Here is a 21,245-nt window from a genome sequence, read left to right as displayed (position 1 = left end):
CCGTTAGGTGAACAAAACTATTATACTCTGTGCAACAGGTTGCGAGAGTATAAATATCATTCATATATCATGGGGCCACTGCGCCACGATCCTCCTTGCGAGCGATCATCCCACTTGCTTCTACAACTGTACTCGCATAAAAGTGACGACAAGCGTATGTGTATTGATGAATGTGTGCGTGAATCTGATTTGCGTTCATAGCCATAATTTTTGGAAGATGAGCAAACATTTTCATGAAATATTATAATTATTAAAATAAAGGAAATATGCTATTGAAATGACTATATGATATTTCAAAAATTCCTTTTAAAAAGAGATTATTAAAAAAAATTTCAGCATTACAGGATCCGAACGTAAATGCTCGGTATCGCTTTTGATTAACTCCTTCGTGCTTACCACCTGAGCCATGTCGAAAGTGGCAATCATCGCTCCTTAGTCATGTGCTGAACACATAGAAGACGACAAGCGACGAGCGACATCTGTCAAATATTAAAATACACGCGCGCATATGGGCACAGATTTTTTGACAACAGCACGACTTTGCGACAAAAGGGTTGAAGTCTTCGCTGTCGCCAAATTAGAAATGTTTCTAATTTTGCCGACGACAATGGCCGCTGTAAAGCTGCCACTAATATGTGAAATGTAAAATTATTCAAAGTTCTAACAAGTATGACGTTATTTTGTCAGCAGAAACGTAAAATAACTTTGATATATCATTTATAATAACAATCGATTATATAAAACAACATTTGTGATCAGCCGTCGCTACGTCGTGTCGTGTCGCCGTTTTTGTGTTCAGCACTTCAGTGTTTTGTTCAGATCACTTGCGTCTGTTTGTATCATTGTTCCCAACTCCCTGATGCTGTGGTGTACTTTTTATTTCGAATTGGCGAGTTTTCGATGTTCCCTTATAATCTCGCACTCAAAAAGTTGCGAGTTAACATTTGCTCCTTCTTATTATTATACGTTCTTTGCATTAACGTTTGAATTCTGTAATACTGAAACTTTTTTAATAATGTTTTTTCAAAAGGATTTTTTGCAGATCTACCTTCACAAGTGCTGTATGTTTGTTTGAATTACTGGATAGTGCGTTGTATTGACTTCTTTATAACGCTTTTCCAATCGATGACAACTTATATTTATTTACTTATGACACAATCTCCCCGGTCTGCGTCGACTATATATGTAAATATATTTCAAATCTGAAGAGCATATTCTATACATTCCTCGATTCGGAAGTTGATTTTCTAAACAACAATTTTATTATTTTCTCGATTCATAGATTTAGCATGCAAATTTGAATTTCTATCTATAATTAATTGTAATAGAGTTGCCGGTAAGCGATGAAGTGCTGAACACATAGACGACTACAAGCGACGAGCGACATCTGTCAAATATTAAAATACACGCGTTCTTATCGGTACAGATTTTTAGACAACAGCACGACTTCACCACAAAAGGGTTGAAGTCTTCGCTGTCGCCAAATTAGAAATGTTTCTAATTTTGCCGACGACAATGGCCGTTGTAGAGGTGCCACTAACATGTGAAATATAAAATTATTCAAAGTTCTCACAAGTATGACGTTATTTTGTCAACAGAAACGTAAAATAGCTTTGATATATCATTTATAATAACAATCAATTATTTAAAACAAATAAATCGCCAATTTTTATAATTTTACACAAATTACACAAATAATTTAACTTTAAACTAAATATGTAAATTTTATTGAAGTGAAAGATTTTAGTACGGCAACAATGAAATTGCTGTTTGATATGTCGCTGCCGTCTTCAAAATGTTCAAGACGCTGGCTTCAAAGCGCCATTTGTGATCAGCCGTCGCTACGTCGTGTTGTGTCGTCGTCTTTGTGTTCACCACTTCAGATATAAATTCACAACTTATGCCATCGTGAATATTAGAAATGTCTCAGCTGTCGTAAATAAGATTTGTTATTTACTTTTCAACTATTATCAAAAATATATTAATTTAAGTTATTAAGTGTAACTGTGGGAAAAATGCCTGAATTCCAAAGTTGGAAGTTTCCTCACATTCCTGCAGATTTGGCGTAAGTAAATGAGTTAACGAACAACATCCATATAATCAAATGTTAAAAAAATTTTCAGCGAACAACTGTTCCAAAATGATGAAAAATTGGTTGTGGTCGGCGTTATAGGAAAGTCGGCATTTTCGGATTGCAATAAAATGATATCGGTGGGTATTTTGGACAGTGATCCCAGCATGTTGGAACATGAACCCCAAGAGGTAAGCTATAAAAAATATTGGTTATACAGCTCTTTAATAGCTTTCGTTGTAATAAGGGCAACATTCAATTCTATTATAATCGGAAGAAGTCAGTGCTCTTTTTGCACTTTGAAACAACATTTGATGCGGCGTGTATGCAGAGAATGCTCGAAGATGAATTAACTCATAATACTTATGGACATTTCTTATTGTTCAATCAGCGTGTGCGTAATCGCTTTGCCCGTATGCTTCTTTTTGCAACACAAGTCTGTCACTTAATAGTCTTCGTTGAATTAAGTGTAACTTTCGATGCATCTCTACTAATGATTTTTAGAGCTTTAAAAATAATAAGGTATAAGTTTTCGACATTAAAATTTTTTTTGTGATAAAACTAAAAAGAATTTAATGTAGGGACAAATATGTGCTAAAATTCTTACCAAAACTTGTAAAAAACTCGAGCACAGGTACATTTTTGGGCAAATCTGCGCGCCTGTGTACACCACGCATCTTATTTATCTTCGAAAACTATCCGGATGGTTATGGTAATTAATGGACATAATGTTAAAATAAAGACGGAACGTAATTTCATGCTTTTTTAGAAAAAACAATTGAATGTATTTCAAAACTGGAGTTTGAAGTGGAGGATAGTATTTACAAAATGCTCCGTAATGAATTTATCATAACTAACAACAGGTTTTTATTTATTTTTTCAATATAATTATATTTTGTCACTAAAAGTTAAAAATTTCAGCGCGATGTCACTTTTCTCTATCCCGAGCAATAAGCGGTTTGTCTATTATAACACAGATTCGGCAATGCGCAGAGATCCCTTGCTAAAGTCAATATCGCTCTTGCAAACATTTTTACAAAAATCTAATTTTAAAGAGGATGACGAAGATGATCTTGAAGATTTGAAACCATTCAGAGTATGCATGTTTTCGAATATCGATGTTATTTTTCGTAGCTAAACAAATTTAACTTCTAGTGTTTTGGAAAACCATTAATACAATGTAATACGGAATACAAGCAACAATCGGCCGCCGAAATCTTGCGTCGCAAGCGTAATTTTATGGATTTGCTGATGGATCACGTCAATGAAGCACTTGAAATGGGCTTCGATGACAGCTCAACTAAATTTAAGGGCAAGAATCACTTTGTAGTACGTAACAAGTTTTAATCCTTCCCTAAAAGAAAAATTACATTCATTATTGATGTTTTTAAAGATACTTCCATCTAAAGCGTGGTACGATACATTTAAAATGCTGCATAAAATTTTCATCGAAAATCCAGATAATCCGAATTTTGAGGCCAACGATTTAGATTATGTAATTAACTAATTATTCTTCACATACAATGCGCCAAGATTGATAATGATTATTGTATTTCACTTCCTTATTTCCAGAAATCATATTTGGAAAATTTCGATAAATTAATGGACATAGATGATGAGTAAGGGTCATTAATTTAAAAATGCTAAAGATAAAATAATGAAAAATTTCGAAACTTTTCAGGTTCTTTAATGCTTGTTGTGATATCGGATTACAAAAGGCGTTTGCTATGTATAATAACCCCACATTGACACACTACAGCAACACAGTACACAAAAAATTGGTAAATCACCAATACATATACAATTTCCAATCAGCACGTTGGTTATAAATTAATTTAATTTGATATTTGTCAAGGTTGAGGAAGCTGTTACTCTATATATGAAATATGCTCGAGGCACGCGAACTGTTGTGAACGAAAATAAGCTTCGGGAAATGTGCGAGCGATGTTGGCGAAATGGTAAACAACAATGTGAAGTGCCCAGTTTGCGCGGTAATCCCTGTATACTGCCCAAACACATCGTTAAGGAACTCTCAGAGCATAGTAGTGCGCATGTATTCATCTCAACTTGTAATTGCGGTCGAACTCAAGGCAGGCGTGAAGATCCGTATACCATAAGACATGCAAATTATGAATTCTATGAATATATGGCAAATAATTGTAATCTTTGTGCTAAAGTGAAAAAGGTGCATTTTCCTGTTTTTGAACCTTCTATTAATGATTACAGGTTAGTATATATATGAATATAATGATAAATTTAGTTTCGAATCAATATTTGCATATTTTTAATATTTTTTTTTTTTTATTTAGGGCGGCAGAATTCGAAATTGGTTTCCCCAAACTATCGATACAAGATTCAATAGATTTAGCTCAGCATCATGATTTACATTCTCCCAAATCCGTTGCCTCAGATGAGTGCTCTCAGCCACTTACTGCCTCACAGGGCACACATACCAATCTTAGTTTAGTTTCAACTGATGAACTGAATAAAATTGGTGTCGATGCTGATATGCCAAGCTCAGATGATTCGCTAAATGAATTGGTAATACAAGTGAAGGATAAAAATGCACAAAAAGCGGAAGAAAAAGAACGTAGTATTTTCAGGCAACCATCCACAACAGAATATTTGCCTGGTATGGTCCATACTGAGTCTCCCCCAGGTTTACTTCCGCGTTTTCCTAGCTGGTCTTTAGTTTGTGTTGGTCCAAGTTCGGTTTATAGTCATAACACCGGATTACTGGAGCACTTTCAAAGTGGATTTCTTTCGGGCGCCAATTTTTTGCTTCCATGGGATGTGCATGTGCGTCTCGAGCATTCTGCATCTTGGGCATACGAAAAAAGCCGGATTCGAAAAATGGGTGAAGTTCACATTTTGAAGATATTTGTTGGCTGTGAGTACGAATGCCCTCGTGGACATAGATTTATGATGAGTTCGGCAGATAAGATATTGCGTGGTGGTTCAGGTAAGGAAAAATCAACTATGTACATAAGTATTATTCCGTTAATTTTTATACAATATATTATTATGTTATCTCGATGACAGGCATATTACGGGACAGCGGAAGCAAAGTGGTTTATAATAATATGCCCTTATATTTTCCATGTCCTTGTCGATCACATAAAGCAGATGTCGCACAATTAATGCGCGTTCATGTGGTAACACCGAAGGCACCAGTGAATGTAATTCTAGACCCGAAGGTATTATTGTTCTTATTGTATGATGATTTTAATTATTAGCACTTTTTACTCTAATAGGTTCGAACCGGCGAACGAGAATATATATTCAGTATGGGTTTGCCAAATCAGCCAAAGCTTACTCAAAGCGCCTATTGGATTTTACGTCTTCCATATATATATCAAGGAGACGAAGGTCCAATAACACCTCCATGTGAAATAACAGCAACTAACGCTCTTAATTACGGTTGTCTACTAGCCGGTATGTTTGGAGTCAGTGAAACGGAATTAGATGACTGAGATGCTACATACATACGTTTTTTTTATTGTATATTTAAACATAAATATTTTTAGGCAAAGCTAGATTAGACATTTTATAAAATATATGAAATACAATCGTCAAGAGAGAGAGTTCAGTTCAATAAGCTTGAAAATTATTGAGATAATCCAGCTAGTAGTTACACCTTAAATACTACAATTTTATAGCCTTTCAAGTAGGTGCATCTTAATTCATTGGGTACATAGTTGTGATATTCTTTTGTATTTTATAAGTTTTAAATATTTTCTGGTATAGATTCCTCGCAGCGATTTTTGTTTTTCAGTAGATATGCCGCCAAAAAACTGATAGGATCTGCAGGTCGTTCTCGCGCTAACGTCTGTAATCCGTGTAATAATATCGGCGCTACAGTTTGATCTAAATATTGACGAGTGGGCAGTGAACTCAAATCCGGACGCGGTCTTTTACATTGAGGTTGCGCAGCTGACTGCTGATTTGTTGCAGTAGAAGAAGCATCACCAGGAGTCTGCTGATCTGGAGCAGGTTGCGGGGTTGTTGCTCTTTCAGTTTTTTCCATAACTACTATTGCGTGAGTATAATATTCTTTACTAAGTATTTAATTATCGTGATCAAATATTGCCGTTTATTAGAAACAACAATAATTTTTCAGTCTATATTTAATAGTTCTGATTTAAAAACCAATGTAAAATGTCAAACAAAATACGACGTCAGAACGAAAATATTCACAGTAGTAATGAAAACTTCGTTACGCTGCCGTTACACGTGAAAGAGCTTGCTTTCAAGTCGATCACACGAATTGTCAAAATTGACATAAATTGAAAGCCATGACGTAGGATGCAAGCAACTTGATATTCAATTATTATTACAAAGACGCCGTCGTCAAAATTGATTCATAAGTATTTATTTTTAAATCCCTCTGTAGATTCTTCGTAAGATTTATGTTCCATAAAATGCACAGTTTGTGTACAATTTCGTAAAAGGGATTAATTCACTTATTTCAACTTTATTCGCCATTAATTTACTAATACTTGTAATTTGAAAATTGGAGAACTCTGCACGCAGCTGATCATTTCTTGGTCATCAACTTGAAACATTTCTCGCTGGCAAGAATTGAATGCTAGATGGGTTTCAAGTTCGGAAAGCGATAGAGTGATAGTACAAAAAGTGTGAGTGTGTGGCAACATGAAAGCAGTTTCTTGAACGTGTAACGTCCGGATTACGGTAACCGAATTAAGTAACGAAATATACAACTATAGAATAAATGGATAATTAAATAAACATGAAAACTAAAAAAAAAAATTTAATAAGTATGATCAATTATTACAGTTTCTAATATAATTTGATGCAATAAGAAAAATGTGGGATTCTATTTGATATAACTAAACCATAAAATTTTCATTTTCATTTCATAAATTTATACATTAATACATAATTTCACATATTTGCGCAGCATTTTCTTAACTCATTTTATTAGGGGAAAAGAAAAATCTGAAAATAAATGTGGCATTTGGTAGGCAATAATTATTGTCTGTAAAGACGCAGAGTTGTGAATAAAAATTTTAAGCAATACTGTCATTTCAATTGACAAGTGACAATTCATTACGATAGGGAAATTTAGTTGTTAAATTATATTTCGACACAATAAAAATTTAATTGTATTGAAATAAAGCTTATTTATTCTATAAAAACTTTAGAAATATGACGGAGTTACTCATAGATCCAAATATACGAGTATGGGTATTTCTTCCCATCGTGCTCATTACATTTTTTGTCGGTGTAATTCGACACTACGTCTCTGTGCTAATATCCTCACAGAAAAAAGCTGAAATCACACAAATTCAAGACAGGCAAGTCATGTGTAAATGTGTAATAAAATCAATAAAACCATTAATTATTTTTCAACAGCCAAGCAATGATTCGAGCACGACTCTTACGTGAAAATGGCAAATATCTTACTGCTCACTCGTTTGCTATGCGAAAGAACTTTTTCAATAACGAAGAAACTGGCTATTTCAAAACACAAAAGCGGGCACCTGTAGCCCAAAATTCAACAGCTATGTTAACAGATATGGTGAAAGGCAACTTCATAAATGTCCTGCCAATGGTAATTATCGGTGGCTGGATTAATTGGATGTTTTCAGGTTTCGTAACCACAAAAGTGCCTTTCCCGTTAACATTACGTTTTAAACCCATGTTGCAACGCGGTGTGGAACTTGCTTCCCTAGATGCTGCTTGGGTATCGTCAGCTTCATGGTATTTCCTTAATGTATTCGGGCTTCGATCTATATATACATTAGTACTTGGCGAAAACAATCAAGCAGATCAAACACAAGCACAAGCAGATGCAATGACTGGAGCAGCAATGACAATGCCCCAAGATCCTAAAGCAGCTTTTAAAGCTGAGTGGGAGGCTTTGGAAATCACCGAATATCATAGTGCGTTGAAAAATGTGGAAAAGGACCTTTTGCATCATGCGTTTGGAAATGAAGTGGCAATTGAGAGTAGCATTCGACAGTAATTACTAGAATGTAATATTTTAATAAAGTTTAGAATTGGAGTTGAATTTATGTCTGGGGATAGTCGCTTAATATATAAGTGACTACCTAAATTAAAATTTAGACAAATTTCGTAAAGCGAGTAAATCGTTTTTATTAGACCAAATATAATATAACATATAAAATAAAATTGACTTGACAGTAATTTGAGTAGGGGTTATACAAATAATGTAATGTTGAAAAAGGATGTTCAAAAACTCTTCGTTTTAGATGAGCATTTACTAATGCTATCAATCTACGAAATTAATAATATTTTTCAATATCGGTATCAGTAGGTATCTCTGAAGGTTCAGCGGCTGAGGGCTCACCAGTCGGAGACCCGCCACGTTCAGTTGTAGCAGCCGATTTCGCAGGCGATGGAGGACGGGCAGCAGGAATTGTATAATCGCGTTGTTTTTTCTTTTCCGCGGGTTTCGAAACCAAACGGAATTCATTCGGCAGATCTTCTTCTGAATATAAGCGATCGGTAAAGTATATGCGCCGTATGCGTACATTCGCATGTATTTGTAGACGAACGGTTTCCATGTAATTGGTCCCATAGGCACGGCGTGTAAAGTCCGCTAGGTTGAAATGAATTTGATTCCAACCCGGAGACATACCCATTGGCATAGCCGTGCAGAATGGCTTTACAGATGTTTTGCTTTGAAAATTCGAAACCCGAAAACGTCGCATAAACCGTTGATCATCTAAAATCTATGTTAAGTTGTACAATATAATTTGCACATATATTTTATATGTCCATAACTTACTTTAACCTCAAAAGTAAAATATTTATGTAAATTCTTTATAAGCAGCACTAAAAATGGTAGTTTGATGCCAAAGGACATTTTAGGATCTCGAGGCCCTGTTATATATGTGGTGGATACATTTGAACCCATAATCTCCATGACAACGGATTTGACATCCTCATCTACAACCCTTTTAACGTAACCATTTTGGATCTGAGGACGGACATATTATAAAAAGTTTTTAAATTGGGAGGCAAACTTACATGAGTAGACCAAAACTGTAACGGTGAGCTACCTAAACTGTAAAACACAGAGAAACAACCTTTTTGATGTCTACTTCGAAACATTTATATTTGAATCGATGCTTTCTGCAATATTCTTAATTGTTTTATCTTCTTTAAATCGATCTAGTAAAATGTTTCGTAATGATTATTACACAATTGTTATGCGATATTATTTCAAAGTTTTGTTTTTAAGTTTGAAATATTCAAAGCCTTATATGAATTTTGTTAAAAAATGAATCGGATAATGATTAAAAATTCTACTGTTCCCACAACAACCAAGTGAATGTTAATTTAACAGCTTACATTTTCCTCTACACTCTACATTCTCATTATATTTTCAAATTGTAAAAATGGTTCCGAGATTAATTGTAATTTAATAATTAAAAAAGGTCACATTAATATGGTTTCTATAAAAAAAAAGTTTATTTTACATGTCTGCGCAAAGTGCATCATACACAAGTCATGTGCATATTTTTCGTTGATATCAGTTGTTACCGTCGAATATTAGATGCAACTACTTTAAACACATATATCCACAAATTAGCTGTCGAAACGAACAAATAGCTGACTCAATTGAAACAGGCTTCATATATGGTTAAGGTTGCAATCACATAGTAATTTACTTTATTTACTTTCACATATGGCTATATTCTAATATTGTGAGTAGAAAGTTAATAACCGAAAGGGCTAAATAAAAAATAAAATTAATGAATTACTTAAAACATATACATATATAATTATGTTATTCCAATATATTTTGAGTTCGAGACCATAGTTTCGTTTAATTAATTTTAACGACGGGCACCACCACCAGAACCTCCACGATGGTAATTTGAGCGTCCTCGGAAAGAATTGTCACCACCACCGCCGCGTCCACCATTACCTTGAAAATTGCTTCCGTTATTATTATGCTGGGACCAGCCGCTACCTTGAACTCGTCCACTACCGCTTATCCAATTCTGGTTCCGACCCTGTTATACGAGAAAAAATGTGATTTATGATTTTCAATGTTACAAAGGTGTTAAAAATTACTTGATCGCTAGATTGACGTTGATCGAATTGTTGCAATTGGCGTTGTTGTTGTGGTGCGTTTGAATATTGCTGCCAGTGGCCACCCCCACCACGGCCCCCACCTCCACCTCTTCCACCACGAAAATTTCCTCCTCCACCTGCAGGTCCCGCAGAACGTTGTTGCCATGAAGGCATTTCTGGAGGCGGAGGAGCGTGTTCATGCGCTCGCCCACCACGATCTGGCACACTTCCTATTACATGTTTCTGTATTTTACAACCTGTGTTTTTCCGCACTTGTACAGAACTTGTTTTTTCAATAACTGCCAAATCTGCACGTGCAGCAAGAAAAGCTACAATGTTTGTATCTTCATTACCATAGCGTAAATGTTCTAATTCTTGCAATTTCTTTTGATAACGTCCAGCAATTTCATTTTCTCTCGAACACATTTTATCCGACCATTGAAAACTTTGTATAGTTACTTCAAGACGTGTCAATAACATTTGTCTACGCATATTATATTCCGCATCTAGATCAGAATGTATTGCGTCCAACTCTTTCCACTGTGCTTCAGTTAGAGGTTGTTTTAAATTCAATAACGGTTCACTCAAAATACCGGGTTTGGCTTGCCGAATTAGTTCTTCAATTTTAAAATTAAGTTTATCGAAATAGGCTTTTGGCGACACATTGTCTGGTGGTTTACCTAGTCCCACATCACGAGACAGTTGTTCGAGTGAACGCGCAGTATTAGTTTCGGTTTTAGGAATAATAAGTGTTTGTTGGGCAGGTCGCAAACGATAAGTCATTTTTGTTGCCATTAATTCTGTTAAAAGGTAGTCGAGCAGCTGAGCACAAGCCTCTCGAGTTTCGAACCTTTCGGATAATGGGCCAGCAACAAAACGTTGGTAAGGACATCCAAGTTCTTTCAGCATAGCAGAAAGTTCCATAGAAAATTCACTTTGATCCTGTAATTCTGCCACATGCTCATCAGTTTTTCGCAATACATGCAGTTCTTGCGTTAACCAACCAATAAGTTCACGGAAATTAGAATCGCGAGGGCCGCCTTCTAGCGCTTTAACTAACCCATCCGCTTTCAGGCACGGACCCTCATAAGCTAATGCTGACAAGGAGTCGACCAACTCTAATTCATAATCCATTTTTGCACTCAGCAGATCCTTTTAATTACCCGGTGATTTCTACCTTTATTTAGAGTAAAAATATATGTAGGTATGTATATAGACAAGTACCAAAACCAAATGTCAAATGGAACTAGAGTTGTTTATTAGCATTGTCCAACTTTTATACCCTTCTAACATGATGCACAGAGTATAATAGTTTGTTTTATATAGTTTTTAATAATACAACCTAAAAGTGCGAAGCAAACACTCTAGTAATGCTAAAAACAAAAAGTAGTAAAGATGCTGTAAGAAGTTTATAAAATGTTTTCCATGAGAAGTTCACTTTTAAAAGTTTTCGGAGAAATTATCGAAACAAATTAAAACGAAACAGTTCATTTCAAATAATTAGTATTCCGTTCCGCACGAACTTGGATTCCTTGTATGTTTATGCTTGTTTCTATCACCAATGAAACAAAGCTTTATAACAAGGTGCTGGCACTGTTCAAATTAACATTTACGACTTTTGTGCCAATATTCTCAAACAAGTTCTCAAATCGTTTTAAGTATTTATTTTTTATTTTGTGACTTTGGACATGGAAGTATCCTTACCACGATCATGATAAAATTTCATTTTATGATTTCTTAAACCTTACAAAATGTTACAAAGTGAATCCATGTGTTTTTTAAAACTTGTTGTTGTGGTGTTCCCGTCCGTGAAAATTTTACGGATGAGAGTGAAAATGTGACAGTTTTGTAATAGCTGTAATCGATTAGTCAATTCTCTGCTCGCTATCTTTGTGCGCTGTTCGCATGTCAAAACATGTACATGTGAAAGGAACAACAAAGTTATCCAGTTGAATTCGTGCAAGAGAGCATTTGGACATCTATCTATCTACTATTCACAATTGAAAAAGCGACACAAATTATTGATTACCGTTTTCACGACAGTCGGACAAACGGACCCGCAATTTTATCTGGCCAATGACTGTTAAATCGGCAGCATTCCTCAAAATTATTTGGGGAATGTTATATGCCGCTACAACAACAACAACAATTTATTGAATTATTGGTAAAAGGAACAATACCAATATACATATATATTTGTTGTTTTTCTTTTGATTAAATAAAACGTAAGGCATCGACGCAACTCTAAACAAAGGGCAAAAAATAAATAAATTTATTTAATTTATCTCCACCAAAAAAAAAAAAACACTATTGCGCATGCTTAAGACGACAATTTTGTTGCACTACAAGTGCTTCCTTTTCGTTGGAATTACTTGATAGTGTGTTCCATTGACTTTTCTATTAGCAGTGACAGACGAGCAAAATTAATGCACCTTAAAAAATGTTATGCTGAGAGACGGCAGATTTGTGCATTTAGACATCTGAAATCTGATTATCGGCCATTTTGGGCAGTAGTGCCAACTCAAAATTGGTAAATTCACATAAATGCACGAAATTTTTGTACATTCTAATTTGCATGAAAATGGATGAAATGTGCAAATTAATGCAAATCAAATCCGCTAGTGCAAAATAGACATGCCGTTTGTTAATGCTATGTAACGCTTAACCAATCGATAACAGCTAGTGAATAGTTTTACAGACAACTATTTTGTTTGTGGTGAGTTGACGAGAAAGCATTTACTACCCAGCATGTCATGGGTACTGAAACTTCAACACATTCAAAGAAATTTTAATAACACCACTACATACACACATATGCAACAAAGGGCGAAATGTGCATAAACATTTACCTGAACTCTTCTTTCGTACAGCACCCTGAATGATAGAAAGAAACAACCAAAGTTCTCGTTTTTAAACAAGTTTTGTTTTGAGTTATATCATGGCTGCTTGTGAAGTATTATTTTGCGTGTTTTATTTAAATCAGTGATCTGTAGCCTAATTAAAGTTTAAATTATTGAAGCACGCATTTTTAAATAAGTTAAACGTAAAATAAAAGTTTGCTAAGGCCAAAATATGGAATTGAAGATTACATTGCATTGTCAATTCGAAGCACGGAATAGAAGCTACGCCAACAATGGTCAACATCAAGGGCGAAACCATTGAATACGTAAATAATTGTTGAATATAATAATATTATCTTATTCTAAAATTTTCCATACAGATATTTCAAACCTCAAACGGCGCGTTAAAGGTACGCAACCTAATTGGTGTCACTTAGGGCAGCAGCGTAGAACTTTCGACTCGATGGAATATGTGCTGCAAGCAAATCCAGAACTATGGATGCAAACGCTGCTATATCGAACACAAATCATTTACACACCAGATATTAGGTTTAATGTCACTTTTTTACGTGCAATTAAACCTTTTGCTCAACAAAAGCACGAGAATTGGAAGGAAGCAAGGCACGAGGAATTTAGGTGATTTTGTAACCGTTTATCATCGCGACGTGTGTAAACTGGGTTTTGCCAATGAGCAAGAGGGCAAAGGAAATGCAGTATTTTTGGACTTACCGGCACCTCAGTTGGCCGTTTATTTAAGTGATTGTTTGTGATCATAAAAATTTAAAAACTTCTTGTATGTTCAATTAGGAGGACTTTTTTGATTCATTTTCATCTGGTATTGAGCAATCATAACGTTGTTGTATCGCTTTACAAGGACATGGATTCACCGAAATTAGTTCAATCGAAATACTACAGCAAGAGCATGGATGTTAAGACTAGAACGTTGCCAGTGCTAGATTTAGAATTCCCGAAACATAAGGTAATTATTACCAACTTTTATGCTGTAAAAATTCTAATTTTACTTTATATTTTATAGAAACCCTCCTCCCAGAAATTGGATGAATTGAAATTAATGAAAGAACAGATCTTCCAAAAACTTCTAAAGAAACCAAAAGAGTCCTCACATATTGTGCGCAGCTTACACTTCCAGGCTGCTCGGGATATTTGACATTTGCCACTCTTCCTCCAGCCTTTGTCAGATAGCAAAAATTGTTCAACTATTCAATACGTTTTGGTTCGCAGTTTTGGGTTTTTCATCCGTGAAAAAAATACCAAGAACAGTACTGGAAGTGCACCTGTTGTTTTGGTTCGCAGTTTTGGGACTTTCATCCGTGATTGTACCAATACCATTCCCCAAATTGTGCATGAGGTATATATACATTGCTAAATGATGAATGTAATGTGCAAGAAAGGGATGAATGATCACACGTACACAAGAGTTTCGTGTACTTTTGTAAATTCGCCCTTAAGAATGGCATAGAAATTTTCATTGAAACTGCGGGTACCGCTCCCTGGCATTGGATAGAAATCAAATATTGCGGTTGTTGGCCGCACAATTAGTAAAAAATCACTAATTACTAAAAAATATACATAAATACGTTATTATTAGAACTTCTATTTTAGAAAAAATAGCTATTTCATTGCATGCGTATGTTTTTGTTTACATTTGTATGAAAAACAGCTGTCAGTATTGCATATTTTCATTCACAATAGAGTTTAACAATTTTGCCAACGAAAATGCCACGAACTCCCACTAACTCTCTAAAATTTTGAGGATTAAATGGGAGTTAGCAAACGGAGTTAACTGAGGTAACTCTAGAATTAACCCCGATTAGAGCAGTTAATCTGAATTAACGCCGCCGTCTGTCAGGGGTATAAGTCTTCCATACAAAATAAGCTAATAGCTTAATTTGCTGGTCAAATAAGACACGCCTAATATGGAGAAATTGTTTGAGAAATTGCTTCTTTATTGAATTGTTCTCGGAAAATTGTTTACAATCCCCTTAAAATTATAAATACCGACGAGATCAATTTCAATAAAAACGTAAAAAAGCAGAATAACCTCCAAAAACAAAAACTTATGAAAATAGAGCCATTTCTGAAAAGGGGAGGTCGATCCTTTCAAGTCTGGAGAACAAAAAATTAAAGAAAATAATTAATAATATGGGCTAAACATATCACGGGAAACTGTAGGAAGACGTTTATAGAGACTACAGCTTTTTGGAAGCCAGAGTAGAAAAAAACTACGAATGTCAAAAAGGCACATCCAAGCTCGTATACACTTCGCGAGGGGACATAAGGATTAGGACTCTATTTTTATAGTACTGTTTATCGTCCTAAAGGTCAATCGTTGAATTCCAGGTACACGACAACAACAGTAAAATAAACAAACGGAAATTTTATGAAATGGAGTGCTCGTGTCTGGCACAGAGTGGGCCCAATTTTTCGAATAAATGGGAAAATCGACTGGTTTTTCTATTTAGACATATTAAGAAACGAAATGGAATCATTTGTTTTTAATTGATTGCCACTCCACTGGTCTTTTATGCAGGATAACGACCTTAAGGACACAATGAAGGATACAAAGTATTGGCATATGACAAAATAAATAATGTTTGGATTGATCAGTGCATAGCTCTGACCTTAATCCAATAGAAAACTTATGAAGTGATGTAAAACTTAAAATTTATGCTGGAATTACAAGAATATTGAGGATTTGTGTGGAAGTGTTGAGGAAACTCTCGTATTCATTCCATTGGAGTGATAATAGTTTTTATTTTAAAATTGGGGTCCAGTATTAAGTACTAAAAACGTATTTTTATTGTGAATATTTTTGAATGAATTAGTAAATAAGTACATAATAATTATTTAAGTCCGTTTCAATCTTAGATAAAGATCATTTTCAATTATATAACCGCTTATTGCAACGTATGGCTAAGTGTGCTATTTGGGTGACCATTGCTGTACATCTTGCAAACAGATGTTTGGAAATCATTAGCACAATTTGTTGATTTTCAAACAATAATAACCTTTTTGTAAAATAAATATAGTACAATAAGATTAGAATTCAGAAACCTTGCCTTTCGCACAGCCGGCTAATCGATTAACGATCAGGTGTTATATATTTTTGTTGATAAGTTTTAATACTTATTGCTATTTTATCAATAACCACAGCCAAATTTCCTGCATTGAGTTGCCTTCCATTTTCAACAGATCAACGTAATACAATTTTTCTTTTAATCAAGTTAAGTTCGATTATTTGATCAATTAAGTTCTGTGCGAAAAGCCTCAAATTGGTCGAAGAATTTTATTAAGATTTATGTTAATTTTTTGAAGTTATCTCTTTCACGGACGGAGTGACAGAAAGATACCTGGAAATCAGTTGGCCTAATATTTTTATTTGCATTAATTTAAAATGTAATAATATTCGTAGATATTTTATTAATAACACATAATACATAATTTGTTGATATCCTTGTTCCCTTATAAATACATACATATGCATATCCATTGACAGATACGTATGTACATATATCTTATTAATTGGAATTGGTTCACGTTTAGCATAAAAATAACACTCAAGAAAACAATCTGACAGATCTTAACGGTATTAAGTCAATTAGAGAGAATAAACTAACCATTATAATGGCTAGGTGGGGGCTTAGGGAGTTTTTGATTTTTTATTTCGATATCTTCGTTAATGCTTGAACTATCTATTGTATATATAGTGTATATGTAGAACTCTCGCACATCCTTCAAAACTGCATTGTTAGTTATTCTAAATTGCGTCGACAGTTTTCGGAACTTAACAAAAAATGTTATAAAAACTACAAAATCAAAGTAAAATAAAATTATTCGTTACACAATTTGTTTTGGCTCATATAAAAATTTAATATTATTGTCTCTCAAGGGTATAATTAATTTTTCGGTAGAGTCTGCACATAAAAAATACACGAAAAATGTTTTCTAAAGATATATTTGTCCCAACTGTAGTTAAGAATACATATCGCTCAGAAATGTGCGCAATTTCATCGTCCATATTGTATAAACATTTCATTCTGATGCTTGGAAAAACAAAGCTTGAAATAAGAATGTGCCGCTATTAAATTTGTTATGTTGTATTATTTTTTAACCACAATAACGACATATTTCAGTTGTGCCAGAATTAGGCATGGTTTTTTTCAGAAAGAAAGACCAATTTTGTGTTACAATGGTGAATTCGGTTTTCTTTTCAGAAAGAACTTACATTTTTATACTCTTGCAACATGTTGCACAGAGTATTATACTTTTGTTCACATAACGGTTGTTTGTGTCACCAAAAAGTAAAATAGTTAGATATGGGGTTATATATATGTAAATGATCAGGATGACGAGTGGAGTTGAAATCCGGAAGTCTGTCCGTCGGGTGGAATATGGGTGAAATCGGTTCACAACCACGCTCAACTCAATTTTGAATTCCATCTGATTCGTTCACTTTATAATATATACCATTGAAGATATCGGAATAAAATTTTCAACAATTACTGTATTTGAGCTGTGACATCACTTGTGGAAAAATTGTCAAAATTGGACCATGACTTTTCAAGGCCCCTGATATCGAACATGAAGTTCCTAAGGGTAATTTTTTACTGAAAATATAGGTAAATATCTCAGATATTTTAATGTAATTACTTCCCTCTGAATTTTTTTTCTTATAACAGTTTGTCTCTGTACAAAAAATTGTTAAAATCGGGTCATAACTTGATCTGGGGTAAGTATATATACCATATACCTAATTATAGGTAATATAAAATTAAGTGAGTGTCTTCGATATATTGTATCTTAGTGGTGAAAACGAGTGAAATCGGTTTAGGAATTACCTCAGTGGGGACTATACTATTTATGATGATTTTCGTTATTCTATTGATCTTTATGCCGAATATATGTGTCGAATTGTGTTATCTTTATAAAATTACATCAATAAATTGCGAGAGTATAAAATATTCGGCTGCACCCGAACTTAGCCTTTCCTTACCTGTTCATGTTGCTTTTTTCAGCAATAACGACACTCTTAACTTATGACAGTGAAATTTATTTATATTTTTCACAAATAACGACATAATTCAAAAGGGGTCACGTTTATGCCTACGGCAAAGCTGCTAAACACTCTTTTTAACCCACTTATGCTCATCATTTTATTAAGTATACGAGTATTGCTTGCCACTAGTTTTTATACTCTCGCAACAAAATTTGCTAAGAGAGTATTATAGTTTTGTCCACATAACGGTTGTTTGTAACACCCAAAACTAAACGAGTTAGATATAGGGTTATATATACCAAAGTGATCAGGGTGACGAGTAAAGTTCAAATCCGGATGTCTGTCTGTCCGTCCGTCCGTCTGTCCGTCTGTCCGTCCGTGCAAGCTGTAACTTGAGTAAAAATTGAGATATCTTAATGAAATTTGGAACACGTGTTCCTTGGCACCATAAGAAGGTTAAGTTCGAATATGGGCGGAATCGGACCACTGGCATGCCCACAAAATGGCGAATAAATAAAGTTATGAAAATAAAATTTGGAACATAGGATCGCATTATGGAGAGGCACATTTAAATGTAATTTTTTTGGAAAAGTGGGCGTGACCCCGCCCCCAAATAGGTTTTTTGTATATATCTTGCAAACCAATAAAGCTATATAAACCAAACTTTCTGCAGTCGTTTCTTTTAGCCGTTTCCTTATACAGTCCAAAAATAAAAGAAATCGGATAATAACCACGCCCACCTCCCATACAAAGGTTAGGTTGAAAATGACTAAAAGTCACTAACGAGACACGTCAGAAACACCAAATTTTACATAAGAAATGGCAGAAGGAAGCTGCACTGAGATTTTTTTACAAAATGGAAAATGGGAGTGGCGTCGCCCACTTATTGGTGAAAAACCATATCTCAAGAACTACTCAACAGATTTCAATGAAATTCGGTATATACACTGAAAAAAAAACCCCGCAGTTAAATCAAATACTTTTTGCAGTTAAAGTACAGTAAAACAAAAGTATTTGTTTCAACAGCAAAACTCTTGACGGAAATACTTTGCTCTTGATTCAAATACTTTTTTTAAATGCGGTACTTTTGAATCAAAAGCGGCTGTGCTTTTAAAAATCATCTTATTAAAATCTAATATAAAAATAGTTGTTTTAAAGGTTTCGTATTTAATTTTCTTTGATTACAGTTTTTTAAATGTAAAAGTATTTGTCACAACCATTTCGCATTTAATTTTACTGTTTCTCCATACGATGACAGAGAAGTTGACGCTTACATTTTTCCATCGATCATTCTAACAGAAACACGTGTTGCGTGCGCAAATACTTTAATTTGGGTTTTATAGGTAAATAGATGTGCTGAAAGTATTAATTTAAGTGAAAGTGATTACTTCAAGACATTTCGCGTTTAGTGAAGCTGCGCAAAAGGAGCTTACATAGTTTGCATTTGCATTAGTGTTCCTGCCGCATCGCCCGCTGCTTACGAAGGCTGTTTAAAAGGGACTTCCACAGATTTTTTTTATATAAAAGACGACATTTGCGAAAAGTCTACTCTGCAGGTATGTTATGGTTTATATACACATTTATTTCAACAAAAATATGTGTTTAAAAACAATTTTTGTGCATTTTAGTTTACACTATGAGTGAGGAGTTGATACCATCAACTGAGCTGTCGTTATTTGCCGAGCAATGTCCGTTGGGAGATGAGTCCCCTACAACGGAAAATGTCGACAATGAGTCCGTAGTAATTTTGGATAGTGATGAACAGTTAATTAATTTATTGTGTTCGTGGGATTTGTCGTCAAATGCATTGATACAGTTCAATAGATGTGGTTTAAAGAGTGTAGCAATTTTGCAGATGATCCATTCCCACGACATTGACGAAATTTTTAATGCCAGATAACTAATTGCGGACAAAATTAAGTTCCGGTACAACTTGCAAAAATGGCGTTTAGAAAATAATGTAAGCAAATCATTTTAAAAATTCGGCGTAACTTACGTTTAAATTTTCACATTGAGGGTTTCGCACACATTTATAACACGCTTATAAATTATTTATATTAATGTCTTTCTAGTTCGATATGCTCACGTGCTGTAGTGGTGATAGAACTATAACAAACCTTTCATCCATTCGAAGCTGGCTGAGCTCTGCAAGCACACCTTCAACATCCCCAAACAACGAACCCAACGTCGAAGAGGTTTTAAAAGAAACAGTAGCAGGTAACGACATAATAAAGAAGTACAAAAACTGTGATTGCCTCCAAGAAAGTGACCAATCTGCAATAGTTCGCATTATTGTGGATAATTACTTAATACGTGATATTAAAATGACCCCGATCACCATGAAAACTGTTGCCGAACAGATTGTCAAACTGTTTTCTAAAGAACAAGAATCGGTGTATTACGTACCCAGGACAAACAAAAAAAACGCAACTGGGAAATTATATGATAGATACTTTAGCGTTTAACTATAGAAAACAATTATTTGCTTATGATCCATCTCACGTCAAAGGTTTAAGTAATCCTTTAACGAAGGCTCAAATTAAGACTAATAATATTAAAATGAACGCTTATGAAATGAAACTGTTTTTAAATACTATTTTGTTAATGATTGGGGACTTAATAGATGAATTTGATTCAGTATATACATTTTTAATAACGTTTATTAAAATTGTTGATATTGTTATGTATGAGGAGTTCAGTGACGATATTTTGAATGAGCTACGTGCTTTAATTGTCGATCACCATACATTTTATACAACAGGCTTTAAAGAAAAATTAAAACCAAAACACCACTTTATGGTCCATTATGTCAATTGTATCAAAGAACTGGGTCCACTTAAATTTTTATGGCTTTTTAGATTCGAAGGAAAACACGCTGAATTCAAAAAATACGCAAATAATATAACATCCCGAAAAAATATTCCCCTTACTTTAGCTACTAAGTACTGTTTCCAATTCTGTTTTTATTTATTTGAAAATAGTTTTTTCCAAAATGATCTTGTGGATTGCAAAAATTTTTCACCAATAGATCTTTCAAAACTTGAATTTTATCAGAACTTATGTACCAAATTTACAATCGGAAATGAAGTTTTAAGTATGAGATACAAAGGGGTACTGTATGAAAAGAATTACTATGTTAAATCAAAGAATACAGTACTGCTTATTTTAAAAATATTTTTTGATTTACATAATGAAATTTTTTTGATTTGTCAGGAATGCAAAACTTCTTTTTCGGAAAAATTTCAGT

The 21,245-nt window shown here is 34.3% G+C and overlaps 5 protein-coding genes and 1 long non-coding RNA gene across 8 annotated transcripts; 3 read left to right on the top strand and 3 right to left on the bottom strand.

Annotated features, from left to right (window-relative positions):
* Positions 1–1,831: 1,831 nt before the first annotated feature.
* LOC105220284 (nonsense-mediated mRNA decay factor SMG8) lies at positions 1,832–5,647 on the top strand. The gene is made up of 14 exons (XM_011196723.3): positions 1,832–2,065; positions 2,124–2,262; positions 2,319–2,593; positions 2,653–2,783; positions 2,841–2,934; positions 2,993–3,167; positions 3,227–3,400; positions 3,465–3,566; positions 3,644–3,690; positions 3,753–3,852; positions 3,927–4,297; positions 4,381–5,033; positions 5,114–5,268; positions 5,326–5,647. The coding sequence occupies exons 1-14, from the start codon at positions 2,016–2,018 to the stop codon at positions 5,542–5,544; spliced, it is 2,685 nt and encodes an 894-aa protein (XP_011195025.2). The 5' UTR covers positions 1,832–2,015; the 3' UTR covers positions 5,545–5,647.
* On the bottom strand, positions 5,533–6,288 carry LOC105220285 (protein dpy-30 homolog). The gene has a single exon (XM_011196724.3). The coding sequence runs from the start codon at positions 6,096–6,098 to the stop codon at positions 5,799–5,801; it is 300 nt and encodes a 99-aa protein (XP_011195026.1). The 5' UTR covers positions 6,099–6,288; the 3' UTR covers positions 5,533–5,798.
* Positions 6,289–7,106: 818 nt separating this feature from the next.
* On the top strand, positions 7,107–8,227 carry LOC105220286 (ER membrane protein complex subunit 3). The gene is made up of 2 exons (XM_011196725.3): positions 7,107–7,389; positions 7,448–8,227. Exons 1-2 carry the CDS (start codon positions 7,241–7,243, stop codon positions 8,058–8,060), a joined length of 762 nt encoding a protein of 253 aa, XP_011195027.1. The 5' UTR covers positions 7,107–7,240; the 3' UTR covers positions 8,061–8,227.
* On the bottom strand, positions 8,167–9,542 carry LOC105220287 (cilia- and flagella-associated protein 20). Its single transcript, XM_011196726.3, has 3 exons — positions 9,089–9,542; positions 8,847–9,038; positions 8,167–8,790 (listed from the first exon to the last, which is right to left on the bottom strand). Exons 1-3 carry the CDS (start codon positions 9,170–9,172, stop codon positions 8,341–8,343), a joined length of 726 nt encoding a protein of 241 aa, XP_011195028.1. The 5' UTR covers positions 9,173–9,542; the 3' UTR covers positions 8,167–8,340.
* A 157-nt stretch (positions 9,543–9,699) lies between these two features.
* LOC105220288 (protein FAM98A) lies at positions 9,700–11,632 on the bottom strand. Its single transcript, XM_011196727.3, has 2 exons — positions 10,142–11,632; positions 9,700–10,080 (listed from the first exon to the last, which is right to left on the bottom strand). The coding sequence occupies exons 1-2, from the start codon at positions 11,273–11,275 to the stop codon at positions 9,901–9,903; spliced, it is 1,314 nt and encodes a 437-aa protein (XP_011195029.1). The 5' UTR covers positions 11,276–11,632; the 3' UTR covers positions 9,700–9,900.
* Positions 11,633–12,117: 485 nt separating this feature from the next.
* Positions 12,118–20,701, top strand: LOC128920102 (uncharacterized). 3 transcript variants are annotated; one of them, XR_008470234.1, is made up of 8 exons: positions 12,118–13,307; positions 13,362–13,960; positions 14,018–17,621; positions 17,682–17,731; positions 19,186–19,341; positions 19,413–19,554; positions 19,627–19,958; positions 20,071–20,701. It is a non-coding gene; the product is annotated as an uncharacterized LOC128920102 (long non-coding RNA). The 3 variants fall into 3 exon arrangements; XR_008470233.1 differs by having other exon boundaries at positions 19,408–19,554; XR_008470235.1 differs by lacking the exon at positions 17,682–17,731 and having other exon boundaries at positions 12,120–13,307; positions 14,018–14,350; positions 19,408–19,554.
* Positions 20,702–21,245: the final 544 nt, after the last annotated feature.

Source organism: Zeugodacus cucurbitae, chromosome 3 (genome assembly GCF_028554725.1).
Source record: "Zeugodacus cucurbitae isolate PBARC_wt_2022May chromosome 3, idZeuCucr1.2, whole genome shotgun sequence".
Lineage (NCBI taxonomy): Eukaryota > Metazoa > Arthropoda > Insecta > Diptera > Tephritidae > Zeugodacus > Zeugodacus cucurbitae.
The sequence above is the reverse complement of the archived record's forward strand: the minus strand, read 5'-3'. Positions and strand labels throughout refer to the sequence as shown.